The sequence below is a fragment of the Penicillium cosmopolitanum genome, assembly GCF_028827165.1.
Source record: "Penicillium cosmopolitanum strain IBT 29677 chromosome Unknown utg000005l:1.0-4006212.0:1.0-4009387.0, whole genome shotgun sequence".
Classification (NCBI taxonomy): Eukaryota; Fungi; Ascomycota; class Eurotiomycetes; order Eurotiales; family Aspergillaceae; genus Penicillium; species Penicillium cosmopolitanum.
In genome coordinates, this window is record NW_026622675.1 from 2,653,385 (window position 1) to 2,670,579 (window position 17,195).

Genomic DNA, 17,195 nt, shown 5'->3' on the forward strand with positions numbered 1-17,195 from the left:
CCATTCATTTGCTCAACTCATTCCAAAAACACCGGCACTCCATAAACAACCGGCGCAGCCCCATTCAAATACTTCAATACACAGGAACTTCTCGCCCCAGCGATAGCTGTATCCAAACCAACCTCTCCATCCTCACCATCACCAGCACCAGACTCAGAGCCCTTCTTCCCCTTGCCCTTCCCCTTGCCTAGTAACCCCCAAGACTCAAACGCAGACGTCGAAAACCGATCAATATCTTTATCCGTAACATCCCACAACGTCGCCACAAGCGCCGGACTCCCCGCCTGCAAATAATTCATCGGAGTCCCATACGGCTCATATTCACCCGCCTCAGTGAGACTCCCACTACTACATCCCATCAAAAAGGCAACAGCACACCTCGTAAGTCGTTTAACAGTCCGACCACGAATATACTGCGCCCCGCTCCCGTGTCCAAAATAAAGGAATAAATCCTTCTTCTCGAGAGATGTTCGGAATTCTTCTTCGGAGGGTTCACGTTTCGTTATCCCGACCCATGACTTTTGACTTGATAGGTCTTTTTCAAATGTTTCTTGCGTGGTGCGTAGGTCGCCGGTTGGATTTAGGATGTATGAGCCTGAGGATCGGTTTAGGATTGTTCCGGATGCGGAGGGGCGGAATTGAAGGACGCGTTCGCGGAGACATTCTAGTGATGGGACGCGGGTGACGGGGTAGCCCTGTAAGCAGGGGATGGATTCCCAGGGGAATAAGTGGAGTGCTTTGTCGAGGACGAGGATTGTGTGGCTGGGTCGTTGGGAGGATAGTTCTTCCTTTGCTGCTTTGTGGTATCCTCGTAGAGCATCGAGGGTGTCGAGGACCATCATGTCGAAATCAATTTCATCGTATGCGTTCCGTTCTCCCTGGAATTGGAGAATGTCAACGACGAAATATAATAAATCCATCAGTGTATCCTCCGGTTCTTCCTGTTCTTCGAGATCTCTAAGCCCGATGAACAGTTCTAGGACATTCTGGTGGAGCGTGAGTCGGGGCGATGCCGATCCTGATGCCGATGTTGCCTTGCCGTTTTTCTGGCGAGAGGGGAGATGCTTGTCCAGCAAGGCTTGGAATGCACCTGCGAATCGAGACAACGCAGCACTATCCCGAGGCAAAGGCGAGAAGATACCCCGGAACCCTCCAAACCAAATATTCTCAACATTCTGCAGGAGACTTTCCATGCGCTTGTCGAGAGTTTCCCGATTCTTCCACCACTCTTTCTTCATCGACTTGTCTGTTTGGAGTTTCGCGGCGTGAGCACTCTCATTCGCCAATCTGATAAGTTCGGCCATTTCTTCTTTCCCGTCTTCAAAGGTGAATTGCTCCTCTTCATCATCCTCCGATCCTCTACGCAGGGGCAGTCGCAGAAGGAACGGGAGCGGTTTTTCTGAAGTCGCGAAACGACAAACTCGGTTTGATCCGCGCTCAGAGATAGCGAGAGCACATTCCAGTTTTCGGGCAAGATGTCGATATATTGCTCGGCGAAGTTGGAGCAGATTGTTTCATCCATCTCATTCGTTGAGGTGATTGAAGTTGGCCAGAGGAGTGGATCTGCGTAGTCGACGAGTTTGCGATCAAAGTCGATAGCCATGCGTTCCCGGGCAAAGGCGCCAACTCGACCAATTTCTGCAAATTCAATTAAATCAGTTCAGTTCTCTACCCCCCTCGGCTTAAAACGTTCAAAATATTGAGGACTTGACTTACCATTCATATTTGCGGGTGACTGAGCCAAAGTCGCAGGCCCTCCAGGATTAGTAGCATGAGAAAGCATCGAAATCCGACTCATAAGTCGAGAAGCAGCATGACTTTCAAGCGTTGACCCAAGAACCGTAGCATCAGCAAAGACGCTCGTGAGACAATCGCTAGCCTTGGAAAGCATCATCGAGAAATCTTCGCCTGCTTTTTGATTCTGAGCCTTGCCACGAGCTCCCCTAGCCGGAGCTCTGGTCTTTCTGGCAGTGGTGGACTTTGTTGTTGCCGCTGGTGGAGTGATCTCTTCGACGATCTTGGTAGGTGTCTTCAGGGAGGGCAAGGAAATTGTAGACTCGGGTAAGACGCAGTATACGGCGTGACTTGCGAATTTGCGAATGGCTTCGGCTAGGAGATGTTCACTTTCCCCAATTTCCAGAGAGACCTTGCTTTCACGAGCTGTGGCGAACTGTCGGGCTTCGGTGAGAGTGCGTGCGGAACGGTCGAAATCACGCAGGGCGCGAAGGCAGTCTGCTTGTTGTCGAAGGATGTCACCCTTCAGCCGTAGAAGAGACTGCGACTGAGCTCGGGTTTCTGGCCGTGGGGTCTTGGGAGTCGAGGCTCTCTTGGCAGTGGCAGTGGCAGTGGTCGTATTCGATGCTGCCGAGCTTGTTGAACGTGTGCGTCGACCAGTTGTAGCCGTAGCAGTTGTGGTGGCTGCTGCTTGGGCTCGCCGAGTAGTGCGTACTTGCAACTTTTCCATTTTCTCCTCCAGGGCTGCCACGTTTGGTCCTTCCGAGATACTGATTGTATCCGAGGAGATGACAGCAGTAATGACCTTATCAGCCTCCTGGAGTAACCGAAGAGCTTTATCATGGTGTCCCTGCGCCTTGTACAGCGATGCAAGAGCCATCTGCAGGGAAACCGTCTCAACACTAGCCGGCAATTGCTTCGAAGACTCCGACGCCGCGAGAAGAAGATCTTGACCCTCAACAACATCGCCACCAATGGTTCGGTAGCAACCAAGTTGAGTCTGTGCAGCAACGAGTCGAATATTGGCATCAAGCGTCTTGTCAATCTTCAAAGCCTGTTCTCCATAATAAATAGCATCTTGGAATAAACCATGGTGAGCCGACAAAGTGGCAAGATTCAACAAGCAGGTATGATGCGAGCCCAGGTGAGGCCAAAATGGAGCACCTTGGATATAGCTTGGCGATACATCTGGAGAAGATTCAGTCTGGGATAGGTCGAGCTTTGCTACCCCCTCGGCAACGGCGTCCATATCAGAGCTTCCCGCTGCAGAGGCAGAGAGAGACTTGTCTTGCTTCTTCTGAGCCAGTCGCTCGACCTTTGCCCAGATCCGACAGTTGAGTCTGACGGACAGTTTGGCAAAGTACAAGGCATGTGTCATTGAGCCTTGGGCAGTCGATAGTCGAGACTGAACAAAAGCAGCATCTGCAACCAGTCGCTCCCAAGAAATTTTAGCCAGGACAGTGAGACCACTAAGCTCGTTCGATTTCTCAGTCTTCTGGTACATCTTGCTAGCCACAGAAAGCGTCGTCGACGCCTTCTCTATCTCTCCCGTCTCGAGGAGATGCTCAACTTCAGCCAACTTGAATGAAATGCTGGCAAGGGAAGAAACATCATGCTGAGTGAGGTACTGCTCGCCTCGAGAAAGAAGTTTCCCGGCCTTTTGGCAATGACCAAGCTGACAGTGTTGAAGCACAAGACGTGAAAGAATGATAATAGCGTCCGAAATGTCTCCTGATTTCTGAAGTTCAGCCGCTCGGAGAATCAATTCCAATGCATTGAGTTGGGCTTTCCAGAGTCCGTGGATTTCGGTATAATCAACCAGGGCCTTAAGTTGAAGAACCCAATACTCGGTGTCGTGAACACAGCCGAGTAAGGTCTCCCAGTCGGAACATTGGCGGGCCATAGATGCCCACGAAGCTAGCGTGTCATCGAGTTCACCGCCATCCATCTTGCCATCGTGGAAGCCGATGATAACACGCAGTGAATTCGTGATGTGAGTCGCGAACGGAGTCAGATCTGTGTCTTGGCCAATAAGATTGACGCGGTCCAGATCCTGAGCTCCTTCTTCCATTATCTTCTCGGCCATGTCGGAATCTAAGGCGCTGGGATGCTCAAGTAGGAATCTGAGGACAGAGAGAATGACTCGTCCATGGCGAATGGGGTTGGTATCGGGAGAATAAATGTCGAGGATGTTGGATACAACAGATGTAAAGATGGAGCGGAAATCATCCTCGCTAGAGGCGTAATTGTGCAGATCGAAAAGTATTCCCATCTGCCATTCAAGAAGAAGGCCTCTTCCTTCCACATTCAGGTCCCCATCGTCATAAAACGACGAGGATTTTGACCCCTTGCCTCGAAGTTTGACCTTAAGTAGTCCAGTGAGAACACGATTGAGCATGAAGCTGGGACTTTGCGGGTCGAGCTTCGCCGAGCTCGAAAGACTTGCGGGATGATCTGTACCCATTTGCTCCAGGGCACCCGTATCAATGTACTCAGCTATTGATTGCCGGAAAGCTTTCTCTGCATCGCTGTACATATTTCCTTCCACATAAAGATGGGCAGTCCGCTCGAACTTGAGAGCGGCAAAGGCGGTGGTCCTGTGGGATGAAGAGCAACCGGATAGTAATTGGGTCGAATGTCTGAGCAGCGGAATCAGTTCACGATAGCCTTGCCCTGCTTCCTTTTCCTTGATGTAACGAGACCAGAAAAGGTTGGAGAGCTTCACAAGTCCCAGACTAATGCTTTCTGTCAAGGCTTCATCTGATTCGCTGTCGGCGGTACTTTCAACACTAGTGAGCAGGCGATGCGAGTCCGTCAAGATGGGAAGCATATCTTCCCAAGGCGGTCGTTGAGACATAATTGACAACTTCCCAACAGCGATGGCCGAGTCAACGGCGGCAAGAATTATACTCTTAGACATGGAGATGCGATTCTTGAACATCTCTATCTCCTTATCATCAGCATCTTCCGCAAGAGGACGTCCAACATATCGCCTGAGAAATCGAAGGAACGCTTGTAAATATTCCCTAACTTGACAAGCGATCTCACTCTTTTCCGTGTCACTTCTCACTTTCTTCGTCATCGCATCGCCAAACCAAGCAAGGGCAAGTTTTTTCAACCTCGCTGCCTCAACAAGTAACTCGTCCAAATCGCCGGCACTGCCTCGAAGTTGTAATCCAAGGGCATCTGTAGCCTCAGAAGTAGATTTCAATGCTCCATCCAGGTACTTGGTCGAACCTTTCAGCGCTTGAAAGTAGACCGAAGCAATCTTACATCGAACAGTAGCAAGAGAAAGACTTTGGGAAGTCGTGAACGGGGTAATGGCTTGCGAAAGCAGCTTCAAAGACTCGTCAAAGCACCCCGCATCCAAAGCAAGCTGGCCAAGAATAGTCATAATCTTAGCGCCCAGGTTCAAATCCTTCGCATCTTGAGGCTTCTTCCTCACTTCGGTCATTGTCAACTGTATCCGGGAGATCGCTTTGTAGATGGTAGAAAATTCGGTCTTTTCAACGCCCTTGCTGCGCTGGGAGAAATTTCCAAGATATCGAAGTAGAGGATCGAACATCTCCCTCCCCTCATCGCACACATGGCCCGATATCTTCCACCCTAAAGATCGAATTTCGAGAGACAAAAGCTGAAGCGTCAAAGCTGTGAGCGGCTTGGTCGAGTCTTTAGCCGTTGTCGAATCTTCATTTGAAGCAGAAGGTTTTGCAGAGCTCAACGATAAAACGGTATTAGACAGAAGTTGAAGTTGAAGAGCAGCCTTGTCACTGGCCAGAGCACCAGTTTTCATAGCCGCAGTAATAATCTGAGCCGGACTGCTGGGATCAGACAATTGCAGCAGAGGGCAAACTTTCTGTATTGTCGGGACTCGCTTATCGGAGGCAAGTAATCGCATCACATTCGAATGATAAGAGACCAACAGCCCATACACGGATTGCGCGTGAGCGAGATTTGAAAAACTGATCAAATCAGACATCCTCTCTTTGTTGCCAGTATCTTCGTCCGAGATTGTATCCTTCACGTCTGCAATTTTCTTACCCGCCCTTTTAGCATCGAGATATTGTTGAATCCTCCTCTTGAGAGATCGTAATTCCTTGCACGCCATATCGTTTAGACCCAGAGAGATCAGCTTCCCCGCTAACACGCAAACACCTTGCTCGAGCTGCATGTTCGGCAACTCTTGGCTTGCTTGGTCATTTTTCAGAATTCGGAGAGTCGATAGTGCAAGGCGCGCACACTCGGCGGCGGAGTAGATCCCCGAGTCAACTGTGGTAACACTGCTTCTCCCGGATTTTGTCGAGGCGGTATCGGAAATAGGCTGGCGTTTTGTCGTTGTGACTTTCGATGCGTCGGTGAGAGTCTTCAATGTAACATTAAACACTTCTGTCGCGAGGACGAGCTTCTCCTGAAGCGTAAGTCCGGCAGCATCTTGATCGACAATCGAGTGCAGCGTAGCGGTGGTGTCGGCGGATGTCTTTGTTTTGGTTGTTCGGGACGTTCTCGCTCGAGATACGGGGGCAGCGAGGTCCTTTGTAGATTTCGTATTCTTTCGCGCGGGCTTCTCGGGGCCCAGTGAGGATCCGCGGAGGAGGGTTTGGAGGGATAACACGGTTGAATCGGAGCATGTTGTTGTGGACCGGACGGCTTGTTTAACGGTCTCGGTTAGGGAGTTCATTGGTAAGACGGTGACCGCCATGTCGGTGGTATGTGGTGTGTGTTAGGAATTGGCGTCATCAGTCGGAGTCGGAGACGGAGGTGAGTGAAGCTCGGAAGCTTTGCAGGTGATATCACCGGGCTGCACAACGCGCTGGTGCGGGCTTGCGGGCTCTCGGGCTCGCAGCGTGTGTGACCCAAGCTTAACGTCCCGCGTTGTCGGAGCAACAAACACAAACTAACCAATTCGGGTAAGACCATCTTGGCAGTCTGAGGCGGCAACAACGGGCAGAACGGTGCAGTTGCTCACTTTTGCCCGCGGAGTGGGAGTAAGGTTCCTTACCAGCGACGATTGTCATCTTGAACTTGAATCTACGCTAACTAAATCCTCGCGACCCCCCAATTCTCACGCAACAATGGCTATACCACTTCGATTAAGGCCGTTCGGTCTCACCCGGCAATTACAATCCTTCTCAAACGCAGCCCGGTGTCAAGGCTCCTCCTCATCAAGACACTATGCTACCTCCGATCGACTCCCCAAAATCGCAGACACATCCGTATGGACAGCAATGATCCCACGATTCATCCGCCATCGCAAACCCCGTGACCCGCAAAGTAAATCGAAAGAATGGAATCCAGCAACATTCTACATCGTCATATTCACCCTCATCGGATCGCAAGCTATCCGCATGCTCACATTGAAGAACGACTACACGGCGTACCGGCGGAGTACGGATGCGAAGATCGAGCTGTTGAAGGAGGTCATTGAGCGCGTCAAGCGTGGGGAGAAGGTTGATGTGGAGAAATTGTTGGGGACGGGTGATGAGGCGCAGGAGAAGGAGTGGGAGGATGGTGAGTGAAGTGCTTTCAAGGACTTAACGATGAATTGATGAGGGGGCTTGTTTTACTGATTCTTTTTTTTCTGCAGTACTGCGAGAGATTGAAGAGGAGGATTCTCTTTGGCATCGGAAGGATAAGAAGGAATCAGCTCAAGCTCAGCAAGTTGAGGAACAGACTCAACCGATACAAAAGTCTCAACCGAAGGAGAAGGGGTCAACGACGACGACACCAAGCACAGAGGAGACGAAGAACCAGTCGCCACGGAAAACGAGATTCTTCTAGATTTTTTCTTGATTTCGCATGCCTATCTGGCCAAAACTCACCATCGCCATCAGTTTTGAAGTTGAGCCTTTGCAGTAACAACGTGAACTCTGCATAAGCTTCTAGCCATCAGCCCCCGCCGACGCGTGGTACAAAGCAAGACCAACACCATGAAGACGGCAGGGCAAACAAATGTACTACTATATCATGTAAACCTTACTTACTACCTTGTTGTATATGAAACCATACACCGCGCCCTTTGTGTCAATATGACGCCAAACACGGAGAGTTCAAGTATATAATTCGACGAACAATTTCACCACCAACAGTAACACACTCGCATTCCACTGGAGAGCCCGAGGGTAATTAAAAGGATCCAGTCACGGTCTTTGGACAGGAAGTTCAATTCTATCTGCTCTAGATCTAAGTACTATGCACAAACTTGTCATCACACAATAGCAACAACCCAGGCTAGCATGATGACGATAATCCGAGTCAAAGAATAAGTATAAGTACCACACGCGGGTCTTCGTTGTAGATGTAGAAAATCGAGCATGAATGCAGGGAAACCCCTCTAAAGCCCCAACTCTCTTCCTTTTCCAAGTCTATCTATTGTTGATACAATGCATACAGCTTGCACACCATCCATCCAAATCCAAGAATGAATCCAAAAAAAAAAACAAGAAGAAAACTGAATCATAGAGAGGGTGTTTTTTTGGTTCACCCAGTCCAAAATCACAAACAGCATCACCTATTTTTGTTGAGAGGGAAACAGACAACGGCAAGAGATGTTTCCGAAAAAGAAAAGCAGAGAACATAAAGAGAAAAGCAAAAATGAGAGAGAAAGAGAAAGAGAAAAATGAAATGAAGATTCCAATAGGAAAATGCTAAACTGGGCCAAGATATCACGAAAAAGCGCAGGCAGGCAGGCAGGCAGTGGGGGAAACGAACACGCCCACACCCACCCATCGACACAAAACGACACACCACACACACAAAAGTCGAAAATGAAACATCGCTATGAAACTATAATCGAACTCACTGCTTCGGTGCCTGAATGATCTTAGGCCAGTGCTCAAGACGAGGGACCTGCACTCGGCCGATATTCTGATCCAGATCCAGGATAAGCTTCAGAGCATTCCTTGATCGCAGATAAGGCATGGGAGCCTTAGCGCCCTGCAGACCGACACCAGGCTCGACCTGGCCACTGGGAGTAGTCAGAGCCTCTTCAGAACCAGGCAAAGGCAGCGCCTTCTGAAGGACCTCGTAGGCAGCCAGAGTGAAACCGAACTGCGGTGACGAGCGCAGGATTCGGGCGGGACCGCCCTTAAAGAAGGCCTGGAGACCTTCCTCCTTCCACACCGTCTTAGCGCAGTGGCGGAGACTGGTGTACTTGGTCTCGCCCTTGCGAGCTTCGACTTGTAGACGGGTCTTGATCACGTCGCAGGGTGTGGTCAGGTAGGCGGCGGGCATACCGGCGATGGCACCGGCGGTTAGGAGTTGGACGACACCGAGTTTGTTGGTCGCGGTTTCGCCGAAGAAATCGCTCTTCAGGTGAGCGTATGTGGGGAAGTAGATGGCCGAGAAGGGAACTAATTTGATTGTTAGATATCTTTCATTTGTGAGGGAGATGTGAAGTGGGACTTCTTTCTTACCATCGCGCAGGAGACAGGCACTGGCTCCCTTGTACAGACCGACCAAACCCAGATTCTTTACGATCCACAGAGCTGAGCGGCGGGGAGCACCCTCTACGTTCTTAGCAATCTCACCCTGAACCTGCAGGCGAATCTTGACAATCTCCAGAGGGTTGGTGAAGACCTATCGGCGGGGAATGGGTCAGTATATGATATAAAAGCTCGGGGAATCCAACTTCCGGCTTGATGAACTTACCACTTGACAAGCACCAGCGGTACCACCGGACAGGACCTCAGCAGGCCACTTGATCCGCTTAGTGTCCTTGTCGGTGAAATAACCACGAACCAGGTCGTTGACAGTCAGCTTGATGGCCTTCTCGGGAGCAACACCAATCAACTGAGGAATAACACCAGAGTACAGGCCAGTGAAACCCTCGTTACGAATGACCTTCTTCGCGCAATCGAGCGAATTATTGTACAGCCTCTCACCGGGACGAGTGGACCGTTGGTTTTGCATACGGGTCTTGACCAAATCAATGGGGTACACCATGAAAGCACCGAAAGCACCAGCAATACTACCCAGAGCGAAGTGATGCGCCGACTCCAGAAGGCTGTGCAAGAAGGTGGTGGTCTTGGTCGCGGCTTCAGCGGCAGCCTGGCCAGCAAGAGCAACAGGAATGCGCCATGAGGCATCGATGACCTTTGCGAAATCCTTCTGCGACAGGCGACCGGATGGGGCATCGAGACCGGCGAAGTGGAAGAGGATATCGGCCTCCATTGGGGTGAAGAGGGAGAAACGCGTGACGCGAGCGGCCTCGTTCAGGAAGTCTGAACGAGTGATCTTGCCGTCGGTGCTCTTCTTGGTGGCTTCGCGGACGATCAGATCAATGATGTCCATCTCGCGCATAATGTTCTGGAAGGCCCGGACATTGGCGTAGGAGATCTTGTTGCTGGTTGAGATATTGCACAGCGAGGGCAGGTGCTCCAGGACATGGTCCGACAGCTTGTGCTTTGAGGTCTCCAGAATGATGCGCTGGAAGTCCTCCGGCTCGATGTACCCATCGCCATCCTTGTCGAAAATGTGGAAGGCCTGGCGAATGCGCTCGCCTTGCAGGCCCCGCAGCATCTGGGAGAATTGGGGGTAGGTCATGTCGTGGCGGGACTTGGTACGTCCGGTGTACAGGGACGCCCATTCTGAGTTCCAGTCGAATGGGATGCTATCGGGGCCCTTATTCATATTGTACAGCCCCTGGACGGCGTCAAAAGTGACGGTCCCAGTTCCCTCCAGATCGAACAGACGGAAGGCGATCTCGTACTCGGCATCGGGCTTCGCAAGGAGGTTCTCGAAGGTAGCCCAGTCGGACAGGGTGAGCTTGCCGGTTTTCCGACGATCGGCCACGCGGAACAGAATGCCATACTGCTCGCGCTTGATTTTGTGCTGTGGTGCGGAAGGGACAGGTCAGCAAGATCATCCTCGTACTTACACTTGAAGATCGGCGCGAAGCATTGCACCGCACATCACCGCGGACATGTAAGGAAGGGCCGAAATTCATCTCAAGAGAAGAAAAAGAGACTCACATAGTCCTCCTGCTTGGGGGCCACGGCATTGATGAAGTCGTTCTCGTTCATGAAGGCCTCGCCATGCTCGTCCTTCTGCGAATGACGCATGAAGTTGGAGCGGGCTTGGTGCGACAGCTGTGGCGCCTCGGTGCTGCCGACCAGCGTCTCCTTGACGGTTTCCTTGATGCTTGCCATTGTAACACAGTACCAGTTGGATCAATCACGACTGGACAGGGGGAACCCGATCTGTGAAAATGCACACACAACAATGGGGGGGGGCGGAAGGGGGGGAGAGATGGAAGTGAAGGGTGTGGAGACGGGGGCTTGAGTCAAGAGGAATGAACCCGACGATAATCCAGTGCTAGTAAGGTAATCACGCCGGACCGCGCTGGAGCAGCCGATACCTTGAAAAGTAACCGTGTTTTGTACCAGGTACTTATGTTAATCATGAATTATGGTTTATTTAGTGTGTACTGTGTACTGCCATGAAATAATCATAATGCTATTCTAAGAACTGCAGAGATTTCCAAGGTTCAACTTGACATGTTTTGATTTGGCCACATGAGTACCTGAAGTACCTGCGAGTATGAAATTTTCACCGCCGGGGGAATACACTCGGATGGCGTTATTTAACCGGTGAGCCTTCGGTCTTAGGGCCGACCCCAGCATCTCCGCATTTGATACTAGCATTACCCTCAAGGCTAGATCTGCAAGGCTGCCTACTATTTTGCACATACACGCACACCGGAGTATACTTGTGTGCACAGTGTAAGTACAGATATACTCCGCAGTATACAGTATACCAGGAACGCATGTGAAGGGATTTCGTCGCCACGATCCACAGATCCACGGTACCACCAGTCCCAGTGGCCAACTTCCCCCTGTCACCGCGGTAAGCGATATCAGATCCAAAGAGCAAACAGCACAGAGCACAGAGCACAGAGCAAAGAGGCGTCCAGATGATCACCAGGACATCGGGAGGACAGGCTTCCGAAAGGGTGAAACCGGGTCACCACCTCCCACAGCCAAAAAGAAAAAGAAAAAATACAAAATCCGGGTGCGTGCGGAGGCAACAAGGCGGGTCTTGGAGAGGGAAAAGTTGGAGACGCCCCTTGATACTCTGATGATTATTGGTTGGAGTTTCCCCTCGCTCTCCCCGGTCACCAAACTCGGCTCAACTCCGCTCTCCGCAGCTTAGCCCTGCGAAATTGGGGGGAAATCGTCTCTTTTCTGGGGAAGTCGGATTCCCTCTCCAACTGGGGGTTACAGAGTGTATTTTCTTTGCTTAATTGCACAAGGCATTCAGGGGATACTATTAAATGCTGTATATGTGGTAGATATATTGTGCTTACTCCAATCTCTTGCGATATATCTGTCTTCTCTTATGTAGCACCGGCGCGTAAACCTGCCTATTGTGGTGATTTTCCTTCTCGCATCTCTCTCACCCCAGTCCGATCATCCCGAGACGAGATGAGATGGAGAATTGAACGTACCGCGGCAAGACCTACTCCGCACGGAGGATACCTGCCAGTGCCATCCACACCTCTCCCTACGCACCATCACCACCATCAACACCATCTGGAGGTTTCACCAACCTCAACAATCCAAACAACCCCCTTTCAACCGGCAAAAGAACCAAAACCCCCCAATTAACCCACCAAGCAACCACAACAACCAAAACCCCAACACCCATATCCATAATAAAATGATTAGCGGTCGCAACAACCGTAGCCCCCATCGCAACAGGCCAAAACAAACCAAACCCCCCTCAAAAAAAGATGCGGACTGAACCTCACCAAACAATACCCAACAAGCACCGAATTACCAAAATGCAACGACGGCATCGCAGCAATCGTTAACTGAAATTTATTCTGCGTCCACGCGGAATCCGAATTCGAGCGAGTATTATGCAATACGTCGATGAAGCCATATTCCTCGGGGAGGAGGCGTGGTGGTGCGCAGCGCCATAGTGAGAGAATTATAAATGCGATGCCGTTGCAGAGGGCGAGGGTGCGGAGGATGGTTTTGTATGTGCTCCGCGCGAGGAAGGTGTAACTGTATACTAGGAATGCGACGCCGAGGATTATGTGGGAGTAGTAAATTTGGGCGAGGATGAGTATGAGCCATGGTGTTTTTTTGAGGACGAATTGTTGGGTTGGGAGTTCGATGTTTATGCTCAGTGTGGATTCTAGGGATAGGATGGAAAGGGCGTGGTGCTCGGCTTTGTCGAATATGGCTTTGTGGCCTGCGATTACTCGTGCGGAGATGGCTCGGGAGCCTTGGTAGATCTATTGATTGAAGGTGGTTAGATGTTGGTTGTACTAAACTGGTAAAGGTAGGTGATGGTAGTAGCCCTGGAGGTAGGTAGGTACCAGCCAGGTCATATGCACATACCCAGTAGATAAGCAGCCAGTAGAAGATCTCGATTATGAAGGGAAACCGGGCCAATATCCGCGATTGTATATTCGGTTTATATCTCTTGGGTGCCAGTTCTGCACTGGCATTATCCCTGACGACTTCCCCGTCCCTGGCTTCATCACCGTGACCTGCCCTCAACCCATTCTGTTCCGGATCTGCATCATCATTCTTTAACAAGGGTGCACGAAGATCATCGTACCAAGGGACGTCCTCCCTATTAACCCAGGCCCCGATGGTAAAAATGGCGGCAATTGCTAGAAAGAGTGAGAAGTTAGCAGATCGTATTGGACCGTCTATGTTGATGGGTCGTCCAGATTGGGTAAGTGATCAAACGACCAACCAAGTGGTTCAAGTATGCTTTTCAGTAAGCCCATGATGCGGAATGACTTGGAGCTGTGTTTCTTGACTGGGATATTGATGAAAATAATATGTGTACACTGCACTAGAAGAATACCTTGAGAAGTACTCGTCGCTAGAACAGAACAAAGAAACAACTTGGTCACGACCTGAAGAAGTAAGTGCCTTACCGGCTCCCCCGGAAGTGGTGGCTCTAGCATCCCACCACGTACCCGTACATATGTCATCTCTGTCTAGGCCTGTTAGTTAATGCTGGTCCAGTAGCTCGACGCAGAACTGTAGGCAGGGAATCTGGAGCCGCAATTCCGGGAATTTGGACAGCCACTGCGCTTATGTTGGAATCGGAATCAGTCATCCGCTGCTCACCACAATTTATCCCAAGCGGTCTGTTGCGCTATAAATCGATACCGAGGACCTTAACAGCCTGTCAGGATCCTGTCGCCGAATATTCCTATAACCTCAAATCCAATATCGCACTCCATATCACCTGGATAAGGCCCAAGCAGTGTGGAACACCTTTGCCCAGATGACAAGCGACATGTTAGTTACCCCCTGTGCACAAAGAACATCAATATGTACGCGCTGCCAAGGCCCCGCCCAGGGCTGGGTCTTATTCGCGTTCAGCAGTACACGATCAGAGACGTATATTTAATCAATACAAATCTACATGACGAAAAGCGGAAAAATATACATCAACTTAAAAGCGCAATGCTTTTCCACAAACGCCATTATGCAAAACTTGAATGATTGCCCAGGTGTACTCCGCACTAATCATTTTATTGCGTTCCAGGTGGTTTAACGCGGAGGCATGATGTGATTCCCCCTACGAGGTGATACTAGACGATTCCATATTCCACCAGACTGTCCGCCGTATCCACAATGCACTCTTCAATCGATCTTGGCTGCCATCCAAGCAGATCCTTTGCTTTTGTGTTATCGATGCGCTTCACAACACCTAGTTCTGGAAGAATACCACGAAAACCAGGACGAAATAGAGCGACTGCGTGAACAAGCCAACTGGGCAACTCCTTGGTAGGAAGACGACTTGCATGCTGCGGCCTTTTAGCTCGTAATATTTTTGCAATATCGATCATCGCAACTGGTCCGTTATCACACATCCCAATGAATCTTTGCCCTTGTGCTGCCGGGCTTCTCATCGCGCGAATATGCAAGTCCGCAAGATCACGCACATCCACAATGCCAAAGGAGATCCGCGGACATCCAGGTACGTTCCCATTAAGCATGTTTTTGATAATCTCAATTGATGATGAAAAGTCTGCGCCCATGACAGGTCCAAATACGCCAGTCGGATTTATCACAGCAAGTTCAAGATCGCCCCCCTCCTTGCGCATAAATTCCCATGCCGATTGTTCGGCAAGCGTTTTGCTCTTGTGATATGCAGGAATTGACATCCTTCCATCTAGAACAGACCAATGACTCTCCGTAAATAGCGGTATCTGCCCATGCTCATGCCCATATCCAATGGCAGCGAACGACGACGTCATGACAACTCGCTTGACGTGAGCCTCTCGTGCCAGTCGCAGCACTCGGAGTGTGCCATCCCGTGCAGGTCCAATCAATTCATTTTCGTCCTTCGGTGTTGTTGCGGGAAATGGGGACGCAACATGATGTACATATGTGCATCCTGTCAAAGCCTCACGCCAGCCGTCATCCTTTGTCAAGTCTGTCTCAAAAAATATAAGACGCGTTCCGGCATCTATGCCTGCTTGTCGGATCGTGTCTCGGACCTGTTGCTCACGCGAAGACCCTCTGATTGTCGTATGAACACAATAACCGGCATCCAGGAGCTGTAGAATTAGATGCGAAGCCACAAAACCTGACCCCCCCTGTGACAAGGATGCGCTCCGGGCTTTGGTCTCGTCCTGCCATCTGCTTGGAAATAGGATCGGTTCTGTCTGGGTGGAAAAAAGAGCAGTTGTAGACAATTAATTAAAAAAAGAAAAAGGAGGAACTCGAGTTCATCTTGTTTATATAGACAAGAGGTGGAAGCCTGATCTACAGATCACCACACTTGATTTCGCCAACGTGGCGCGACGCGCTAATCGCAACCAGCAATATACCTGTCATCATTACCCTCTAGGTAGGTTTGTCAGTAAATATTGTAGAAACATGCACCAATCGGTGTGAGACCCACACAAATGCGATGCAAGATACTGATCAGTTGACTACTCGTAAATGATGAATGCTGACAGATACTAACCTGCAAAGAACAAGTCAATCATTTACGCGTAGCACCTCTCATAACTGAGTACAGTAGCCACTCTATTAAAAATGACTCGTCCTTCATCCTCGCTGTACCCTTTCTCATTCCGAATATGGTTAGAGTCTTACTATCATCTTTATGTACAATGCTGACATGGGCTAACCATTTGCGGAAAGGTTCCAAACCTTACTCGGCACTCCATCAACTCCTTCGATACGTTCCTACTATTGAGGTTGCTAACTCTACTTCTAAGTATTCGAAGAGTATTGCAGCTAAAAACGTATCAACGACTATTTCTTGCCCTGATATCATGTCCCATCAAGCACGACAAGATACATTTTCGCGTCAGACTACTGGTGGTGTTGATGATTATCGCCAAGTTGGCCTTTCTGGAGCGGCAAGGCGGACGCTGCAGAATCGCTTGAGCCAAAGAAGATGCCGTAAGCCAAATGACCAGTCGAGTTTAAGGGGAACTTTTAAGCTATTGACACACTGTTCTTTCTCAGGGGAGAGAAAAAAGCAGCCATTGGATAAGTCAAGCGATAAATCAAATCTGAAATGGATCATATACTCTGAAAGAAAGCTTGGCGTCCTTCAAGTTCAGACCAACAACGAATGTCTTGAAAATATTCCATTCGAGGAAGATCTGCCAGCCTCGCTTGGAATGGTGCAATCCCATTTAAAAACAAGCGGCGACGGCGTTCTACATTTTTGTCGCTTAGGACCTTCTGAGCGGAACGCAGTAGTCGCTCGCCTGCGTGCTGAATCCATTGGTGGTGCAGCAAGTCATCTCTTGAACCTGGACCTACTTCTTTCCGTGAAGCAGTACAATATTTTCACCGCGATGAGCACGAATGCTGCTTCCATTGGTCTCTCAATGGAATCTTTACGTCACGACATTCCTTCGCCGTTTAATACCAGTTTGCCGTGGTCTTTGAACTTGAACTTACCACCAAGTCTCCGGCCTACCGAGCTACAAAAGCAGAAGGCGCACCACCCGTGGATTGATTTGTTTCCTATTGCCTCTGTTAGGGACGCGCTTTTAAAGCACGAGGGGAAATTTGACGATGAAGAGCTTTGTCATGACCTCTTCGGCTCCTGTGTAAAAGATGAAGGGGATGTTGGAATATTCATTTGGGGGGGAGGCTTGGGACCCTCTTGCCTATGAAATTTCCGAAAAGGTAGTTCGCAAATGGCTGTGGCTTTTTCGTGATTGTTATGATGTTATTCGATCCAGCAATTATTGGCGATCAAAGCGAGGCGAGAGACGTTTGCTCATCACCGGTCGTGATGAGGACACTTCAATTTGATGCCATATCTCAATTACCCTAAGATCGTTTCGGTAGGAGCCAGTCTCCCCTGTATCTACTAGTACTGTACCATGGATGGTTACAATACTTCGAGTTCCTTAAGTGTGCCTATAGAGTATTTTTTTTGACTGTCGAGCTAACCAGAGCAACTCGGTCGGCAAGAAGATACCGATTAGTGCCGTTGTCTCTCGTTTAGTTTCC

At 49.9% G+C, this 17,195-nt stretch overlaps 6 protein-coding genes across 6 annotated transcripts; 2 read left to right on the top strand and 4 right to left on the bottom strand.

Moving 5' to 3' along the window:
• Window positions 1-17: 17 nt before the first annotated feature.
• On the bottom strand, window positions 18-6,433 carry N7509_004003 (C50 family peptidase; the record flags this gene model as incomplete). The annotated part of the gene is made up of 3 exons (XM_056628640.1): window positions 18-1,359; window positions 1,422-1,638; window positions 1,717-6,433. 3 exons carry the CDS (start codon window positions 6,431-6,433, stop codon window positions 18-20), a joined length of 6,276 nt encoding a protein of 2,091 aa, XP_056491374.1.
• Window positions 6,434-6,806: 373 nt separating this feature from the next.
• Window positions 6,807-7,512, top strand: N7509_004004 (DUF5321 domain-containing protein; the record flags this gene model as incomplete). Its single annotated transcript, XM_056628641.1, has 2 exons — window positions 6,807-7,242; window positions 7,319-7,512. 2 exons carry the CDS (start codon window positions 6,807-6,809, stop codon window positions 7,510-7,512), a joined length of 630 nt encoding a protein of 209 aa, XP_056491375.1.
• A 1,017-nt stretch (window positions 7,513-8,529) lies between these two features.
• Window positions 8,530-10,880, bottom strand: N7509_004005 (citrin; the record flags this gene model as incomplete). Its single annotated transcript, XM_056628642.1, has 4 exons — window positions 8,530-9,083; window positions 9,147-9,309; window positions 9,382-10,563; window positions 10,704-10,880. The coding sequence occupies 4 exons, from the start codon at window positions 10,878-10,880 to the stop codon at window positions 8,530-8,532; spliced, it is 2,076 nt and encodes a 691-aa protein (XP_056491376.1).
• Window positions 10,881-12,234: 1,354 nt separating this feature from the next.
• N7509_004006 (phosphatase PAP2 family protein) lies at window positions 12,235-13,477 on the bottom strand (the record flags this gene model as incomplete). Its single annotated transcript, XM_056628643.1, has 4 exons — window positions 12,235-12,452; window positions 12,511-12,973; window positions 13,080-13,357; window positions 13,444-13,477. The coding sequence occupies 4 exons, from the start codon at window positions 13,475-13,477 to the stop codon at window positions 12,235-12,237; spliced, it is 993 nt and encodes a 330-aa protein (XP_056491377.1).
• An 819-nt stretch (window positions 13,478-14,296) lies between these two features.
• On the bottom strand, window positions 14,297-15,350 carry N7509_004007 (SDR family oxidoreductase; the record flags this gene model as incomplete). Its single annotated transcript, XM_056628644.1, has 2 exons — window positions 14,297-15,268; window positions 15,315-15,350. The coding sequence occupies 2 exons, from the start codon at window positions 15,348-15,350 to the stop codon at window positions 14,297-14,299; spliced, it is 1,008 nt and encodes a 335-aa protein (XP_056491378.1).
• A 644-nt stretch (window positions 15,351-15,994) lies between these two features.
• Window positions 15,995-16,852, top strand: N7509_004008 (bZIP transcription factor; the record flags this gene model as incomplete). Its single annotated transcript, XM_056628645.1, has 2 exons — window positions 15,995-16,124; window positions 16,191-16,852. 2 exons carry the CDS (start codon window positions 15,995-15,997, stop codon window positions 16,850-16,852), a joined length of 792 nt encoding a protein of 263 aa, XP_056491379.1.
• Between the last annotated feature and the right edge of the window lie 343 nt (window positions 16,853-17,195).